Source organism: Rousettus aegyptiacus, unplaced genomic scaffold, assembly GCF_014176215.1.
Source record: "Rousettus aegyptiacus isolate mRouAeg1 unplaced genomic scaffold, mRouAeg1.p scaffold_m13_p_10, whole genome shotgun sequence".
Classification (NCBI taxonomy): Eukaryota; Metazoa; Chordata; class Mammalia; order Chiroptera; family Pteropodidae; genus Rousettus; species Rousettus aegyptiacus.
This window is the reverse complement of record NW_023416285.1, coordinates 89707424-89723573: the sequence shown is the minus strand read 5'-3', so window position 1 is coordinate 89723573 and position 16150 is coordinate 89707424. Positions and strand designations below refer to the sequence as shown.

The following is a 16150-nucleotide window of genomic DNA, read 5'->3' as shown; positions in this document are numbered from 1 at the left end:
TTCCTTATCACAAACAAGAAAAACAAAACAAAATGAGAGTTATGCATAATGATCTGCTAATTTATACGTGTGACATTAAGAGCTTTGTAACACCATACGAGATTCTAATCCTTAGACTTTGAGTAAAAAAATTGTCATTAAAAATTACTTAAAATTACTTAAATACTTCCAGTGGCTGACAGTATTTATACAGATGAAAAAGAGGTAAAAGTCACCATCGCGAAATGCAGTGGTAGCACAATGCTGGCAAGTAATGAAATTCCATTTCTGCTCTTTGCGCTTAAACTTTTCTCTGTGACCAGAAAATAACAGTAATTGACTGAAAGCATTCAATGTTCATAGATGAACAATGCTTCTGACTGTAAGATTTTTTTCTTCTGTGCTAGTTCAGTTCAATAAAAATCACAAAAAGTCCAAAAGTATCTTCTCTGTAGCCCAGAAAAACATAGTAATTTAACGAGGCTAGAGAATGCCAGCTAACTTGGCAAGCCTCATGCAGAAGACAGCCCTGCGGAGTGCTTTAAGGTTATTTTAATGGTCATGTGAGACTATTACATTAGGGAAAAGAAAAACAACTTGAAGCCGGGTAACAAGAGCACATGCAAATATATGCCATTTGATCCTAAAGACTGCGCTGACAGCAAGAATACATGAGTTCTTTTGCACAAAAACAATCTCCGAGGGAAAATTAATTTTTCTTTCAAGATAGCCTCCCCTGTTTTGGACCCCACTTCACTTAGGCAGTTCCATGAAGATGGCACTCTCTGTCTGCAGCGAGACTTGCTTTCAGGTTGCTGCTGACACAACCAAGCAGGGCAGGGGGCAACGTGACTTTCTCGTACACTCTGCCATGATGGCAGTTGTTTACTGTGGAGTCTTCGAAATGCCATGTTTTCCCTCAGGAAATGCACACACACCTAACGATGCCAAATGCAGAGGTTTAAGGGAAACTCTGCTTTGAATCAGGGGGATGAAGGTTATCCACAGCACGAGGTAAGGAGAAGGAGAGAGTCTGAACAGTAAGTTGGGATTTTTACTGTAGCAAACTTCCCAGATCTCTCTGAAACTTCAGAGTACGTGATTTGTTTGGTGAGCTCTTTGCTATCGGGACATGAATCACATCTATATTCAAACAGAAGAATCAAAACACTTTACAAAGTCAAATACAAATTATCTTAGACTGAACCACTGATGATATGAGTATAGATAAATGGAGGGCTGATTAACTACCTTATATTTAAATGATTCAAAGTTCTGAGTTAATTTTATAGAGGTAATTATTTCTCACATACAGTGGGAGTAAACTGAGGTGCTGTTTTTGATTTATCCTCACACCTAGCTTTTCCTTTCACCTCTAGATGGCTCCCAGATCACTATCTCCACCCCAAATTGCTTGTGAAGCTTCAACGTCCTCCTATATTTCTCCATTTTGATATCTCATAGGCTCTCCAAGCCCAAATGGTCCAAACTGAATATAATATTTCTTCCTTAAATCTTAGCCTCCTAAGGCAACACTCTCCAACAACTTACTCATAAGAAGTCATCCTCAACACATCCTTATAAACAAATCAAGTTCCAAACGCTGTATCCCTAACGTAGTCTACCCTCTGAATACCTCTGAGAGTCCCACCCTCCCTTATATTGCCACTCCTGCTGTGTTCGTTTGAACCTTCGACATGTCCCACCTGGAATTCTGTGATAAGCTTCTTCCTTCTCAGGTCCGGGGTTCCCTAAGCCTTCCTCCAACCTGGCGTCACTATGATCTTTCCAGAAGTCAAGTCTGGTCACACAGTCTTTACTTAAAATTCTTCGAGGCCTTTAACCATTTTAAGGACAAAGTCAATGCGGGTTCTGGGGCCTCCTTTCTGCACCTGGCCCTTGCCTGCCTTTAGGCTCAACTTCTGCCATTTCCATGGGTGGTAAAACAAGGCTTGGGTCACATTTGAGATGGGTGTGTAGGCAGACTTTATCTTTGTATAGTAGAGAAGTACAATTGTTGCGTGATTTTTAAAAATTAGGATACATTATATGTAATTTTTAAAACCCAAACTTTATGTGACATATTCCTCTAAACTTCAATGAAAACGAACTTTTAGTCAAGCAAAAAAAAAAAAAAGAAAATTAAAAATTAAAAAATAAAGCAGAGAAGTAACAACAATGAAGAATAGATTTACATGTACACAACTCTTACCCAAGGTCTGCTGAAAAGATATCTTCCAACCTCTTGCCGCTTGAAATGAATCCGTCTTGAACACTAGGTGCATATTGTTACTGCTGCTCTTGACAATGGGTGGCAGCTTGGAACCACAGAACTTGCCAAGAAGGGGGTCACTGATGCTGGAACCATCGTAAACTGCCAGGTAGTCTTGGGAGCAGAAGCTGGAGGGAACCACATCAAAATCGATGAACCTGTGAAATAAACCTTGTTACTACTGATATTCTCCATTTGAATTTGCATTAAGTCGTAACCTTTAGCTCTTGTCTAAAAAAATAGACAAGACAAAGGCTAAAAGCAGAATATCCAAGCTTTGTTTGACGAGAAATGTAAGAAACAACATACTATTTTACTAATCAGTGCAAAAGTTTAGCCAACATTTTTCGAGTGACTTTAATATGTCAAAAGGTATGATAAGTAGTGGGGATAAAATGAATAAGATATGGTCCTGGACATCCAGGAGTTTACAGTCAAGGACATAGTAAGCCTATCTGAGATTAAGTTTCAATAGGATGAACTGAAATTTATTTACCATTTTAGCAACACTTTAGTTTTGTAATCTCCTTTAAAGTATGGCATTTACTCTATTCTTCTGTTATTTTGTGCCATCAAGTAGTGCTATCATTCTATTTTTTTACCAATGGGAAGAATGCTAATAGAGTGGAAGAAACGCTGATTTTAGCATCGTAGCTCCATTCTCATTCTCACAGTCTGTTACTCTCTTTTAAAATGAAGTTTACAGTAAGGTTAACTGCAGACATCAACCTATGGAATCTGCCATATAATAGATGTCTTTAAAAAAGATGAGACAAGTAATCGTTAATATCATTTTGAAAACCAGGAATATGAAATAAAAAATATAAAAATCAGTGGTAGAAAAGACTGAATACATTCTCTTGGGTCTCGTCTGATTGCCGTAAGCAGACGCTCGCTCCAGCTCGCCGTGCTAGTGCTGGGAAGCTCGCCACACCGCCCATCGCTCTGCCTTCCGGACACTCACCAGGACGGCCCTCTGGTGCACACTGTGAGGCTTGACATGGCCCCAAGACTTGCTTTGGCCATGGAAATGGAAGCAGGAGTGGAAGCTATTACTTTTGGGAAAAATTTTGTAGAACTACTACTCAGCTTGACACATTGCCTTCCCATGGCAATGATGGTCGTGGAGGCAAATGTAGAAATAAAGCGTCCATCAACCTGAGCCACCGAGTGGCCATGATGAGCAAAGCCTCTGGCTAGGCCACACTGGACATACTCATATGGGAAATAATAAACTCATCAGGTTAAGCTACTGTGCCTTAGGGTTGTTTGTTACCACTCATAGCCTGTCCTGACAGATACATCCCTAACTCTCTTTTATGGTCTTACACACTATTTAAATCTAGACCTTATGCTTTGTCATTTCAAGTAACTATTCCCAGAGTTCTCAAACAAACAAAGTTTCCTACATGGTTTTTCTTCAGGATTTTATAGTGGGTTTATTATGGCTTATTTTTTTTAAAACTCGCTCAAATTATTTGATAGCCTATCCTAATTTTTGTAGGTTCTTCGGCATTCTCAGTTTTTTTTTTATAGCAGCTGTAATAAATAACACAGAATATAGAATAACTTGAAAATATCTAATTAAAATACTTCCTTTTAATACCCGTAAGACAAAAATCAGTTAACTTTTTGATTAGCTGAATTTTTCAAACTGATGATGAAGAACGGCATAAAAAAATTCTTTACCACATGTAACATTTGACACTTTTGTAAAAGAAGGGGGCAGAACAAAAGCTAAATAATAATAATTTCCTGAAACACTGCATCCATTTTTATTCTCTATCAATGCCACTTTTTTCCATAGCATCAATCTACAAGAAAAGATAAAGATCTGAGTTTCCAAGAGGACTCAAAGCTATTTTGGTGTTTTATTTTGCATCATTTCCCCAGGCGAGCAGAGGAGATACCTGGAAAACCCACTGACAGAAAATCTTACGCAACCAGCATATTTCGAGAGCGTTGGTAGAAGGCTTTATATTTTACTAATGCCTACAACTTCTGCAGCACCTAGAGTAGTACGTTTCATAGAAAGTAGATTCTTAGAAAGAATATAATAAATAATTTTCTAAACATGCTGATGTGAACTTTGATGATAGTAAGCCTCAGGGCCCCAGCAGGAAACAGAAAGAAACACACACACACACACACACACACACACACACACACACACACACAGTATAATCCTACACATGTAAGAAACGAGTATTGTACCGTAACGGCGAATGACAAGAACCATCCCTTGCGCTCCATTCTGGGCAGGTGATCCCTTCACAGGCCTCGTGTTCCTGGCCACCTGGCAATTTTTTGTTTATTTTTTGTTCCTAGAATCTAGAGAACTTTTTGGCCCTGGGGCGCAGCTTCCTTAGACATAGTTCCGGGTGAGATCTGTGGTTTCCTTCAGGGACCAGTCTACAGACCACCTACTATCTGCTATATGAACCAAACTCAGCTGGATGAGACCTGTCTTATAGTCCATGGGCCCATTTTACATACAGCGCCCAGGAGGTAAAATGCAGAGGCTTTCTGATTTTTAGGGAGAGGTCGGTAGGAGTAGTCCTAGCCCACCAAACTTCTATTAAAAAACTCATGTTGTTGTGAACTATGCCAACTTTCAGAGTTTTTCATCACATGCTGTATACCACTGAAACACAAGAGTTAGAAATACGTCATCTTAGACAAAAGTAATTTTGAACTTTATTACTCTGAAGAACTAACTGAAGGTTGTGTTTCCTTAATCAGACTTAAGAGTAAGTAGCATTATGGGAGAGTCTTAGTGATGATGTAAGTAAGATATCTCCTATAGCACCCATTTAGAAGTGTTCTGATACACAAATAAAAATAAATTTCTTAAGTCATTAGAAAATTTATCCTTTAAGAGGTAGTATAGGGAAATACCAGAGACATGGTTTTGGGGAGGAAATCTGATATAGACTCAGATATCGACTCTTCATTTAATAGTGTATCACTTTGGGAATATAATTTCAGCCTTCTGAGTCTCAGTTTTCTCATCGATCAAATGAGACTGAGAACATATACCTCACATGACTGTTTCAAGAATTAAATAAAAGAGTTATAGAAAGTGTTAATTAAGTGTGTGTGTGTGTGTGTGTGTGTGTGTGTGTGTGTGTGTTTAAGTGCCAAACAAATGGAAACTGCTTTCTCTCGCCCTCCCCATATCCTTTGATTTCAAGACAGGCTTATAACTTTACACCCTGTTACATCAAACTCCTTTGAAACTGCCGGGAAATTATAGCAAGCGTTTTAAGAGGTGGAGAGTCCCTGTTTCTCCCGCTTTGCCCTGTGCAGTTGGCTTGTGCAGAGGGCGGGAGGCCCACTCCCCAGGCTGATACTATGCAAGGACCTCCCTCTCCCTTCAGATTCTCATCGTTAACTGAGTACATTTTCTATAGAGCTGAGGCGATTATCTTAAGAAGGCAGATTCGTCTCACATACTTGAGCAGAATCACTTTGTCGTCGCTGACCGTGACGTTGTACAGACAGTGCATATCGTTGGGGTAGTCTGAATAGGAATAGGCGGGGCTCCGGATGATCCCAGTGGAGAAGTTGAACAGACCCCCACAGGCTGCAACGGAAGAGCGGAACATGCAGAAAGCAATTAGTATTGAGATATTCTTTACTATTGTACCTTTTCCCTAAGAGAGGTAATAGTTATTTGTCTTAAAGCAACTTAAACTTCTCTTTACTCTGTTTACAAGTAATTCTGATTCTTCCACTGAGGTGGGGGTGGGGGAAGGAGACAGTAAGGGGTAGAAACTGAAAAGAAATTTTTCAGGCATACCTTGGAACGGAACAAGTCTGAGTAAAACTAATGGTCAGAGTGAAAACAATGAGAAAGAACACTTCATGTGAAGGGGTGTAACTGCCCTTTCCCTACATTTAATTTCCAGATTCAGAAGGATTATGGGGATAACTGGAAGTTTAGAAAAGGTACAGAATCCAAGGTACGTTGTGGGCATGTGGACTCGGGAAGGTCTGTGACCCAGAAATCTTAAATAATACAGATTAGAGTCTCCTCTGTCAAAGCCAGACTATCAAAAGGTGAAGTATGGGAAATCATTTTTGGAACATTTGGGTTTAGTTACCTCTGTGGGCTCAAATGCATAGCTCTGTGTATTTCTTTTTAGTTGTGAGACTTGCTACATTTGTATTACTGGTACCCAGCAAGCGTGAGGACAGGCCCACTCCCCACCCTGACTCCAACAATCGACTGCCCAGAGCCTTTAGTTACTCCCATCAGTCAATAAAACAACAGCCATAAAAATTTAATAAGTCCATTAAAAATAAGATAATTATTATTTTTGCTTGGACATACACAGGAGGATCAGGTTGTACAAACTAATGATAGAACACGACCTATTCTCATCGCAGTTTATATTTACTTTATCTTGTGACTCTATAATTAGAACAGGGCTAGTATATTTTAATGATAGTTTTACAGTTCATATACTACCAATGAATATATTCCACTGATATCCCTTAGAAATGGAAACAAATTGTGGATGCCATTTAAGGCTATTTATTTATTTATATATTTGGCCTCAGCTGAGCCCACTTTGTGGGAAAAGCTATTCTCTACACGCCCACAAGTATTCACGTGCTAAGACCCCCGAGGACATTTGTAGTGAACTCAATGTCAGATTCGTGTACGCATTGCTCCATTTCATCTTCTACACAATTATGTGGTCTCTGAAAGCTTATCAAAGCCTAAATTACTCCCAAATTCGTACACCGTTGGGATCTGAAATCTTAATAGCAACAACATTCTTCATTTAAAGTGAGACTCTCGTAGCGGGGTATGTGAAACCTTGTACGGTGTTTTAGGAAAATGAGGGATTAGAGTAAAAGAATATAAAACAGGGATGTAACTCTCCAAAGCACCAGTTGTACCAAGAGAAAAAAAGAAATCAACTTTTTTCTTTATGCAACAAGGTGTCATAAAGGGTGGGGGGTTGGGGGGGGGTGAGGGAGGAGTGTTCACTGCTCAGTTCTGCTCCGTGCCAGCAGACCCGCACAGCCAGACCACTGGACTTCACAAATGGGGCTCGGGGCTCAGGTAGCAGCTCACGTGAACGAACTGTGAAGGCCTTTTTCATGAGTAAGTAAACATGTTCAGTCTTCTCTGTAGATGGAAACAGTTATTTATAGAAAGATAATTATTTAAGTTTCTACTTTTAGCAGTGGGTTTGGTCATGATAAAACAAAACAAAGACGTTGCATGATTTGTGCGCTCATTTCGCAGAGGCTGGGAAGGGCGATGCAGGAAAAACGCTGCGAGCAAACAAACCCCCCAGGTTTGTGATAGGGCAGGAGGGGAAAAGGCTATCAAAATAGGATGGTTTTCAAATAAACGGAGATCGCATTGTCTATAAAGAATGAAAAGATCCTGGTAGCTACAAAGTCCTTGGCCAGTCTGTGAGTGGTCTTCCCATTTGCCTTTGATACAGAAAAGTTACAAATTATAACAGAGTTGAATACATCGATCTTTCCTTTTCCTTTAAGGCTTATACTTTTCGTATATTGTTAAAGAAAATCCTTTTCTACCAGAAGATCATAAAGATAATCTCTTACATTTATCCTAAATTTATACAATGTTGCTTTTCACATTAGCAAAGTGACGTGGGAAAATGAAATGGGTACCTGGATAGTCCAGGCCAAAAAGCCACCTTTATGCAATATATACACAACTAAAGATACCTGGGACATTCATTTTAACTTAAATTGTCAAAATAAACCTCAGTCTTCCATTTGATTTTCAAAGAGCGATTCTAGCCAAAAAAGAGCCTCCTCATATTTAAAAATAAAAGAAAATTTTGTAAGTACATCAAGTTGGTGATGTACGAATCGCAATTAAAACTCTTTATGGAAATTACTCGAGAAGAAGGTAAAATTCCATATTACATTGTTGTAATTACTCACAGGTCATCCTGTAGGAAAACTTGAATCCCAAGTCAGTGGTGTGGGAATTCGAGTAGAAGTTAAGCAGCGCTGGGCCAGAGATGGTGACAGGAGACAGGATCTCATCACCACACACGGTGGCAAGGGGTGTGGAAGCCACGCTGCGACCCCTGATAATGTGCACACCGTCACTGTCACAGCCTCCCGTCACCGGAGAACGAGCTGTGCAAAGTGTGGAACAACCAGCATTTTAATCAGAAGCACCATACACAATCAATGGAATGAAGATTCATGCAATTTACAGAGAAATCAAAATGAGAGTCACGAGCTATTTCGGTACGTCATCATTTTAACTTGGTTTCCTGATGAAACGATGTTTGCCCTAGTCACAAAACGAGAACACAGGGAGAACTTCACGACAGAAAAATCCCACTTTGAAACAATCCAGACTCTTCTTCCTTTATCCAATGGTTCTTTAAATCAATGATGATACACTGGAGACAATCTTGCCGCCCAGGGACATTTGGCAATATCCAGAGGCATTTTCTACTGCTGTGCTGGGGTGCGCTCCTGGCCTGGAGCGGGCACAGCCCAGGGATACTGCTCAAAACGCTGCAAACAAACGCAGAGCAGCCCCACAGCCCTTCCTCCCCAGCCACAACAAAAGTCGCCTGGCCCCAAGTGTCAACGGCGCTGCCAGTGAGCAACCCTGCTGTAACTCAAAGCTTACGACAGATAAGGAATGCCCATCATGGGGAGATATTTAGAAATGTCTAAATGTTTATTGAACACCCATTGTAAATGTTCACACAAGCGATATGCGCTTACGAGTTCAGTGGTTGTCAAACATATACTGTCATTTTGTTTTCTAATTCTAAAACAAATGCATATTACAACCATCCCAAAGAGAAATAAAAAAAAACAGGATAAACAAAAAATTAAAAAGGTTTTTATTACCATAATTTATCCAGTCATTTTATAGTTGAATTGTGTTGTTAAAACATGAATTGGAATCATACTGGGCATGACCTTTCATAACCTAATTTTTACTAATGTAAAATAAGATGAAATCATGCCACTTTATGTGATTAAATATTCTTCTAAAATGTTAACTGTAATGCATATGTTAAGTTATAACATATAGATGTGCCATTCCATGTTCAATTATTCCCCATGCTTGATAAATCTATCTTTTCCACTTTTTTTGTGATTAAGAATGTTGTCAAACATTCTGCACATAAACATTTGTGGAGGTTTCTCACTATTTCACTGGTATAAATTTTAAGAAGCTGAGTTACCGGTACTGAGGTAAGTTTTCCTTTCCCTGATTCGTCAGACGGCCTTTGGATGAGGTATCACTCACGCCCAGTGCCACGGCACTTCAGACGGCCGACGACTTCCCCAGTTCTACGTTTTCTTCACCTTGCAGAGAAGCTCTGTACCCATTAAAAATCACCCCCCCCCCCCATTTCTCTGTCCCTCTTCATGGCTCTCCCAGCCCTGCGTAACCAACCACTAACCTATTTACTGTCTCTCTGGATTTGTCTCTTCTGGCCATTTCCCACAAACACAATCGTATAATCCACAGCCTTTTGTGACTGGCTGCTTTCACTTAACATCACGTTTTTGAGGCTCGTCTGGGTTGTAGCCTGTGTCAGCATTGAATTCCCTCCAAGGCTGAACAGTACTCCACTGTATGGACAGACCACCTTCTGTTTATCATTCAGCAGCTGCTGGACATTTGGTTTGTTTCTACCTTTAGGCTATCACGAATAATATGGCTACGAACATTCATGTACAAGGCTTTGAGTGTATATATGTTTTCATTTCTCTTGGGTATACAATAAGAGCGGAATTGCTGGCTCGCATGGTAACTCCCTACTTCATATTTTGAGGACCTATCAGACTGTTTGCCAAAGAGGCTGCGCTATTTTTTCACTCGCCAGAAATGCATGAGGGTCCCAATTTCCCACATGATTGCCTTTTGATTGTATGTACTTTTTATTATTATTACAGTCATCATCGTGAACATAAAACAGTAGCTCGCCACAGTTCGAATTTGCAAATCCCTATAGCTAATGATGCTGAGTGTCTATTTATGTCTCAATTGAAGAAATGGTTACTTAGACCCTTTGCCATTTTAAAATTGAGTTATATGCCTTTTATTGTTTTGTTTAAGAGTTATTTTACATTCTGGATGTTAGCACAATCATGTGTTTTTACTTCTCTTGGGTAAATACCTAGATAGGGAATCACTGGGTCATAGATTATGTGTGTATTTAATTCTATAAGAACTGCCAATCAATTCTTCCAAGTGGTTAAATCTGTATACAGTCTCATCAGGAATGTACGAGACTTCCAGTTGCTCTGCATGCTTGCCAATCTTTGGTATTGTCAGTCTTTTTAATTTTAGTCATTTTGGTGCATGTAAAATGGCACCTCAGTGTGATATTTAATTTATATTGCTCTGATGACTAATGATATGGAATACTTTTCATGTTCACTTATAAACAACAGAAAAACACTTTTATTTCATATAGATGTAAAACTGAACACACACACGCACGCATGTACACACACATACACACATGCACACAAACTTTATTACTTATAAATTCCCCATTGGAATTGAACAAAACTACATGACAGTATTTTATACGGTTGCATATTATGACATGGTGGACTCTGAAATCAAACTGTTTGCTGTTATAACACTCTTATAAATTTTAAAAAATTATGATATACATTTACTTTATAATTTCAAGTCTGCTGGTCATAGACTTTGCTTTAAGGGTGGGTATGTGACTTAAGCCAATTAGGGTAAATTTTAAGACCCTTGTTTGGACATCTGGAATAGACAGTAGTATGCTGGTAAATATAACAAGCAATTCTCTGAGGGGCGGGGAGGAAATAAAGCCCTGATTTGTAGCCCTGGCCAATTTTCATGATATAAATACTCCCCCTATAGCCAATTTCGAGCTGCCAACATGAGGTTGTTAAATGCAGAATGTGGAATAGAGGAGCATGTTTGACTCTGTCAAGGTGGTCTCAGCCAACTCCTGTGTGCCACGGGTTAGCTGTCATCTCTCTTCCTGATGTGCACGAGGAGCACACAATCCAACTGCTGCTACCCTACAGCCAGGAGAGGAAACGGCCTTAGGGGGAGGGTCACAGTACCTGGGGAGCACAGGTGAGAACAGAAAAGGTAGAATACCTGATGACAAAATTAAAATGCTAGAATAAGCAGTTTGGAGGCACACCTAACTTTGAGGTCTTCCAGAAGTAATGCTAATTAATTATCCTTTTATGTTTAAACCAGGTGAAATTAAGTTTTCTATTAATGGTACCATAAAAATCCATAATCAATATAGTATGGATTAGTATAATCATAATTATCATAGCTATTATTTTTTTTACAGAACCCTACCATCCTGAGCACTGCTGATAGATTGATCGATAGCTCCAAGGTAGAACATCACACCTGGTCCAGGCCAATCAGGTGTGTTCAAATGGTAACTGAGTAAGAGAGAGTCAACAGTAGGAGCCAAAGGTGTTCAACCTGGTACACATCAGCAGTTGTCTCCCGACGAGGAAAGGGAGCCAGACTGTCCTAAGGGAATATGAGGCTGTCATGCAGACAGCAGCATAAAGGGGTGGGCAGGAGCAGCATTCTGAAGGATGCCTGTTTCTGCCTGCATTTGATCTGGAAGCTTATCACTCCTCTTCTGGGTTTAGACCTCCCTTTGAGGAGATGAGATAACCCGGTGACCTTCCTTTAGCCCCTCATTTATACCTACACTAACTTGAAGGTAATCTGCCACTTTAAACTGAAAGAGTCTTGAATGTATTTTTTAAAATATATATATATATATGCATACATTTTTAAATATATATATTTTAAATACACACACACACACACACACACACACATATATATATATCTTTACATTAAAAAGTTCCCTTCCCTTTTTAGATATGAGTATCATCTTAGGTAAAATTGATATTTTTATCAGAAAATACCTAGTAAATTTAAGTCTCAAGTCATTTTAGGAAAATATTTGGGTCCTCAGCTAAATTTCTATCTAGCTTTCAGAAATCTTGAGGTACCAATTCAAGATATGTTTATTGAATTAACCTCAAAGAATTCCTTCATTTTGAAAATCCTGGAATAGAAAGGCTTCTAATTGGGTATAAATCTACAATTAAAAAATGTGAAATACTTAATTTCAATAACCTCATATAATTAGAAGCAATATGATGTTGGAAAAACAGGACAAAGAATAAATAGACTAAACTCAGATACATGGTTTAAATATTGCCAGAATTTGTCTTCAAGACACCAACAGCTCCACTGGAATTTTAAAAATTTAAAGTATGTGAATTTGAGAAAAAAAAATGTTGTGCATTAATTATAAAAATACCTTTAGGCAGTAAAAATATATAAAATTGTAAAACCAAAATGACAAAATGAAAAGAAATATTGCTAATGCTAGATTAAAATCCTGGTGTTACTTTGGTTAAATGGCTTGCTATGCAGGTGTTCTTTTTAGTTTTTAAGTTGTTGGGTTAATAATATAGACGATCACAGTAATAGTCGTTTTATAAAATCATGGAAAGACTGTAAAAAATAAAGTGTGCCATATGCTTGATTATTCTTCCAAATAATTAAAAGAACTAGTTTAATTATAGAAAGGTCATTCATGAAGTAGACATGTTATATCTATGTTGAGACATAACCAGACTCATTCACTATTTATAAAAGGTTTGTGTACAATAGTAAGGAATTTGGCAGGGAAGAGGCAGAGGAAGTTGACAGGAAATTTTTAAAAATTTTTATTTATTAAAAAATTTTTTTTCTTATTTAAAAATTATTGGGGTGACATTGACTAATAAAATCAAGTAAGTTTCAAATATATGTCATATATATATTGTTAGATTTTCTTCCTTCACCAAATATTTGACCTCTTTTAACCCAATTCACCTTCTCCCCTTTCTCCAGAGGGAATTTTAATTTTTTCGTAGATAGCAACAGACTATCAATTAACTAAACAAACCACTGAAGATAACCACCTCATTCTCAAAGCTTGACTTAATAAATTATGAAAGTTATGATATCTGGCAAGTTGCTTGATGGATTAAAACATTCTTATAGTTTTTCTGGTAGTCATTTCTTTAAGGTGATTGTCCTTCAAAATTTTTCCACAAGAAATCAAACATTACATAATATCAGATTTTGTAAAGTTACCTAAAATCTAAGAGCATATCAAGGATTCGCAAAAGCCAGGTAATATACAAGAAAAGAGATACATACGTCATTAAGTACCAACTAATTCACACACATACACCCTTTGCTCTAGCTCTACATATCACATCACTGCAGCAGATCAAATATATCAGCCTGATTCTTCAATGAGAAGACACTTGATGACAAAGACTACAGGCATCAGAAAATAATGATATTAAACACTTCAAGAATCACAGGGGAATCAATTGAATATATAATCAAAACACATACAGAACTCTTAAGTAGAATATGTATAATCAAACACAACTAGGATGATTGACTTCTAGGGAGAGAAAAGAACTCAGTCAAGGTTTGGAAAAAGTTCTTCAAGAAGCAAGATGGACATCAACATTGAGTTTATGGTGAAGGGGCAGCATTCAATCAGACACATGAGAACTTGTAGGAAGAGAAGTACCTGTAATTTGAACACTTCTTTCTCCTTGGACTACAGCCCATGTCATGGGACAAGGAGCTACAGTCATTCTTAATTCTATCTTTAGTAAAGGATTTCATGTATATTTACAACTAAAATCTCTGAGGGGCAAAATGATCCTCTATAATTTATTTTTATGAATATCTTCCATCCTTCTAAAAATCTTTAAAACACATTTATTGTTTGAAATGAGTAAGGCTCTAGTCAATGTATTGAAATATCATTTTTAACATATTGGACTTTATGACAGAGCAGTGTTCAATGCCATCATGACTCCAAGAATTTGGAGAGAACTGAAAGAACCCCAAGGATGAGTAATTCAGCAAATGGTATAAACTTGTGGAACTTAGGCTGGGACTGCGATTTTTTCCTGAAAGTCATAGGCAGAGAGGCAGAGCTGCCAGAGAAGAAAAGATAAGGAAAATTCTTTTGGTCGTAATATTTTAATATTGTAGATAAGATAAAGTCTTTTTCAGTAAAGTAGCAAAAGGCTCTAGGGAGAGGAAGGTGAACTAGGCGGCAGCCACCAGTGAGATCTGTTGTCAGTCTAATTAACTTTGCTCCAAGGGGCTTGGAGTCTTGTCCTCAATGGGGGACATGATTGAGTGGGACAGAGAAGCATGTGCTAGTACGAAACTCAGCTCCATGCAGTGTGCAGGCCAGAGTCTCATAACACAGGCAAGTGAAGAATCTCACGTAACCAAAATCTCTCCTCTAGTGCTCAGCCAATTTGAATAAAATAGCAATAGGAGCTATTTTATAAGAACCATTGCCCAACATTTTCTAAAATAATGAATTGCGAAACACGCCTACATTCTGATTTCCTTAGAAATGACTGAGAAAACAAAGAGAAGCAATGGTAAGAAATTGAGTAATGCTGCTTTTTTTTTTTTTTTAACAGATTAAATTGGAGGAAATGTGAACTAAGACAACTGACAAAACTCATTTTTTCTGCTTCTTGGTGAAAAAAACAGCAAAAGGAAAAAAAAAACCTAAAATTTCTTTCCTTTTTCCTGTTAGTTTTATAAAAGCTGTAGCCTATAAACCAGACTGCTAAGTTAATAAAAGAAAATTCAGGCAAATATTATGGACTTTCTATCTGGCTGTTCTGAAAACCCAGCCCTATTCCTCTTAGGGCTTTTGAGGCCTTCCCTAGGGGACACTGAGCAAAAGCATTTGCTCTTCCAGTTCTCTGCTTCTTCCAATACTCTACTATCCAATTTTTATTAAGAGATACTCTGGTTCTGAGAAAGACTGAGTTTAGAATTTGCCTAGATGTAAGATCTTTTAGTTAAGATTTTCTAAACCTCTCATTATCGGCAAGGTGAATCAATGTTATTATTCAATTTTAATGAAAGAAAAATCAAGGTATAGAAGGCGTTCACTTGCCTTAGGTTACTTCATCTATTAAGTGCTTTATCTATGAAGTAAAAACAACCAAGCAACCACCCAAACAAAAAAAAAAAAAGGCCCATAATCTTTCCAGCAACTGAGAGGTATCTACTTGGCCACCGAAATAATAAAAATACAACAAAAATATACTTTTAGACTGTTCAATATTTGGGAAAATAAAATAAGTATTTATCTAATGGCATCCAAATCCAAAATAAGTACAAACATTGATAGTTTTTCATCCTTTGCTGTAAATTTTTGCCTATTTCTCATGTTTAATTTTTGACCAAGGGAAACATTTTGAATTTGTCAATTCCCCATTTTGCTTAAAAAAATTTGTAGACACTGTTAAGAATACCAAAAGCTATTTTAGTCATTCAGGGAAAAAAAAAAAAGTTGTCTTATAAATGCTCAAATGAAAATCTATTCCATCACTTTTAACTGATTTCTGATTTCACTGGAATTTTTATACTAAAGCAGTGATTGTATGGAAAATATGAGTCTTTAGTTTCTAGAATGACGAGTATTAGAAATGTAATAATAATGAGAGAGAGAAACTCAGGCCAACATAAGATATCATGACGTACTTTTAGAGCAACTTACTGTAGTGGAAAGTAGGTCACCGAACCTTTGTCACCATCCTGTAGGGAAAGCACCAGCGTGTAGGTGAATAATCAACCTGTGAGCCTGAAGAGTGAGCCTCTCCAAGACACCTTCTGTGCTCATGGCCCATCAAAAAAAAAACAAAAAAAAAAAAACCTAGAACCTTCATTTCTGCCTAGGTCAACGCTAGCTAGCTCTGTTGGTATGTTGGGCTCAGAAATACTTAGTCATTTGGACATAGTCTCTCAGAAATCGTTCCTATGGCCTC

At 37.9% G+C, this 16150-nt stretch overlaps 1 protein-coding gene across 1 annotated transcript in view; it reads right to left on the bottom strand.

Moving 5' to 3' along the window:
• Window positions 1-16150, bottom strand: part of CUBN (cubilin) — a 224919-nt gene that overhangs the window by 30505 nt on the left and 178264 nt on the right. The window contains exons 57-59 of the mRNA XM_036226882.1: window positions 8192-8392; window positions 5708-5837; window positions 2192-2409 (exon numbers count right to left, since the gene is read on the bottom strand). Of these exons, the coding sequence (XP_036082775.1) occupies window positions 2192-2409; window positions 5708-5837; window positions 8192-8392 (549 nt within the window). The remainder of the gene's footprint in view (window positions 1-2191; window positions 2410-5707; window positions 5838-8191; window positions 8393-16150) is intronic.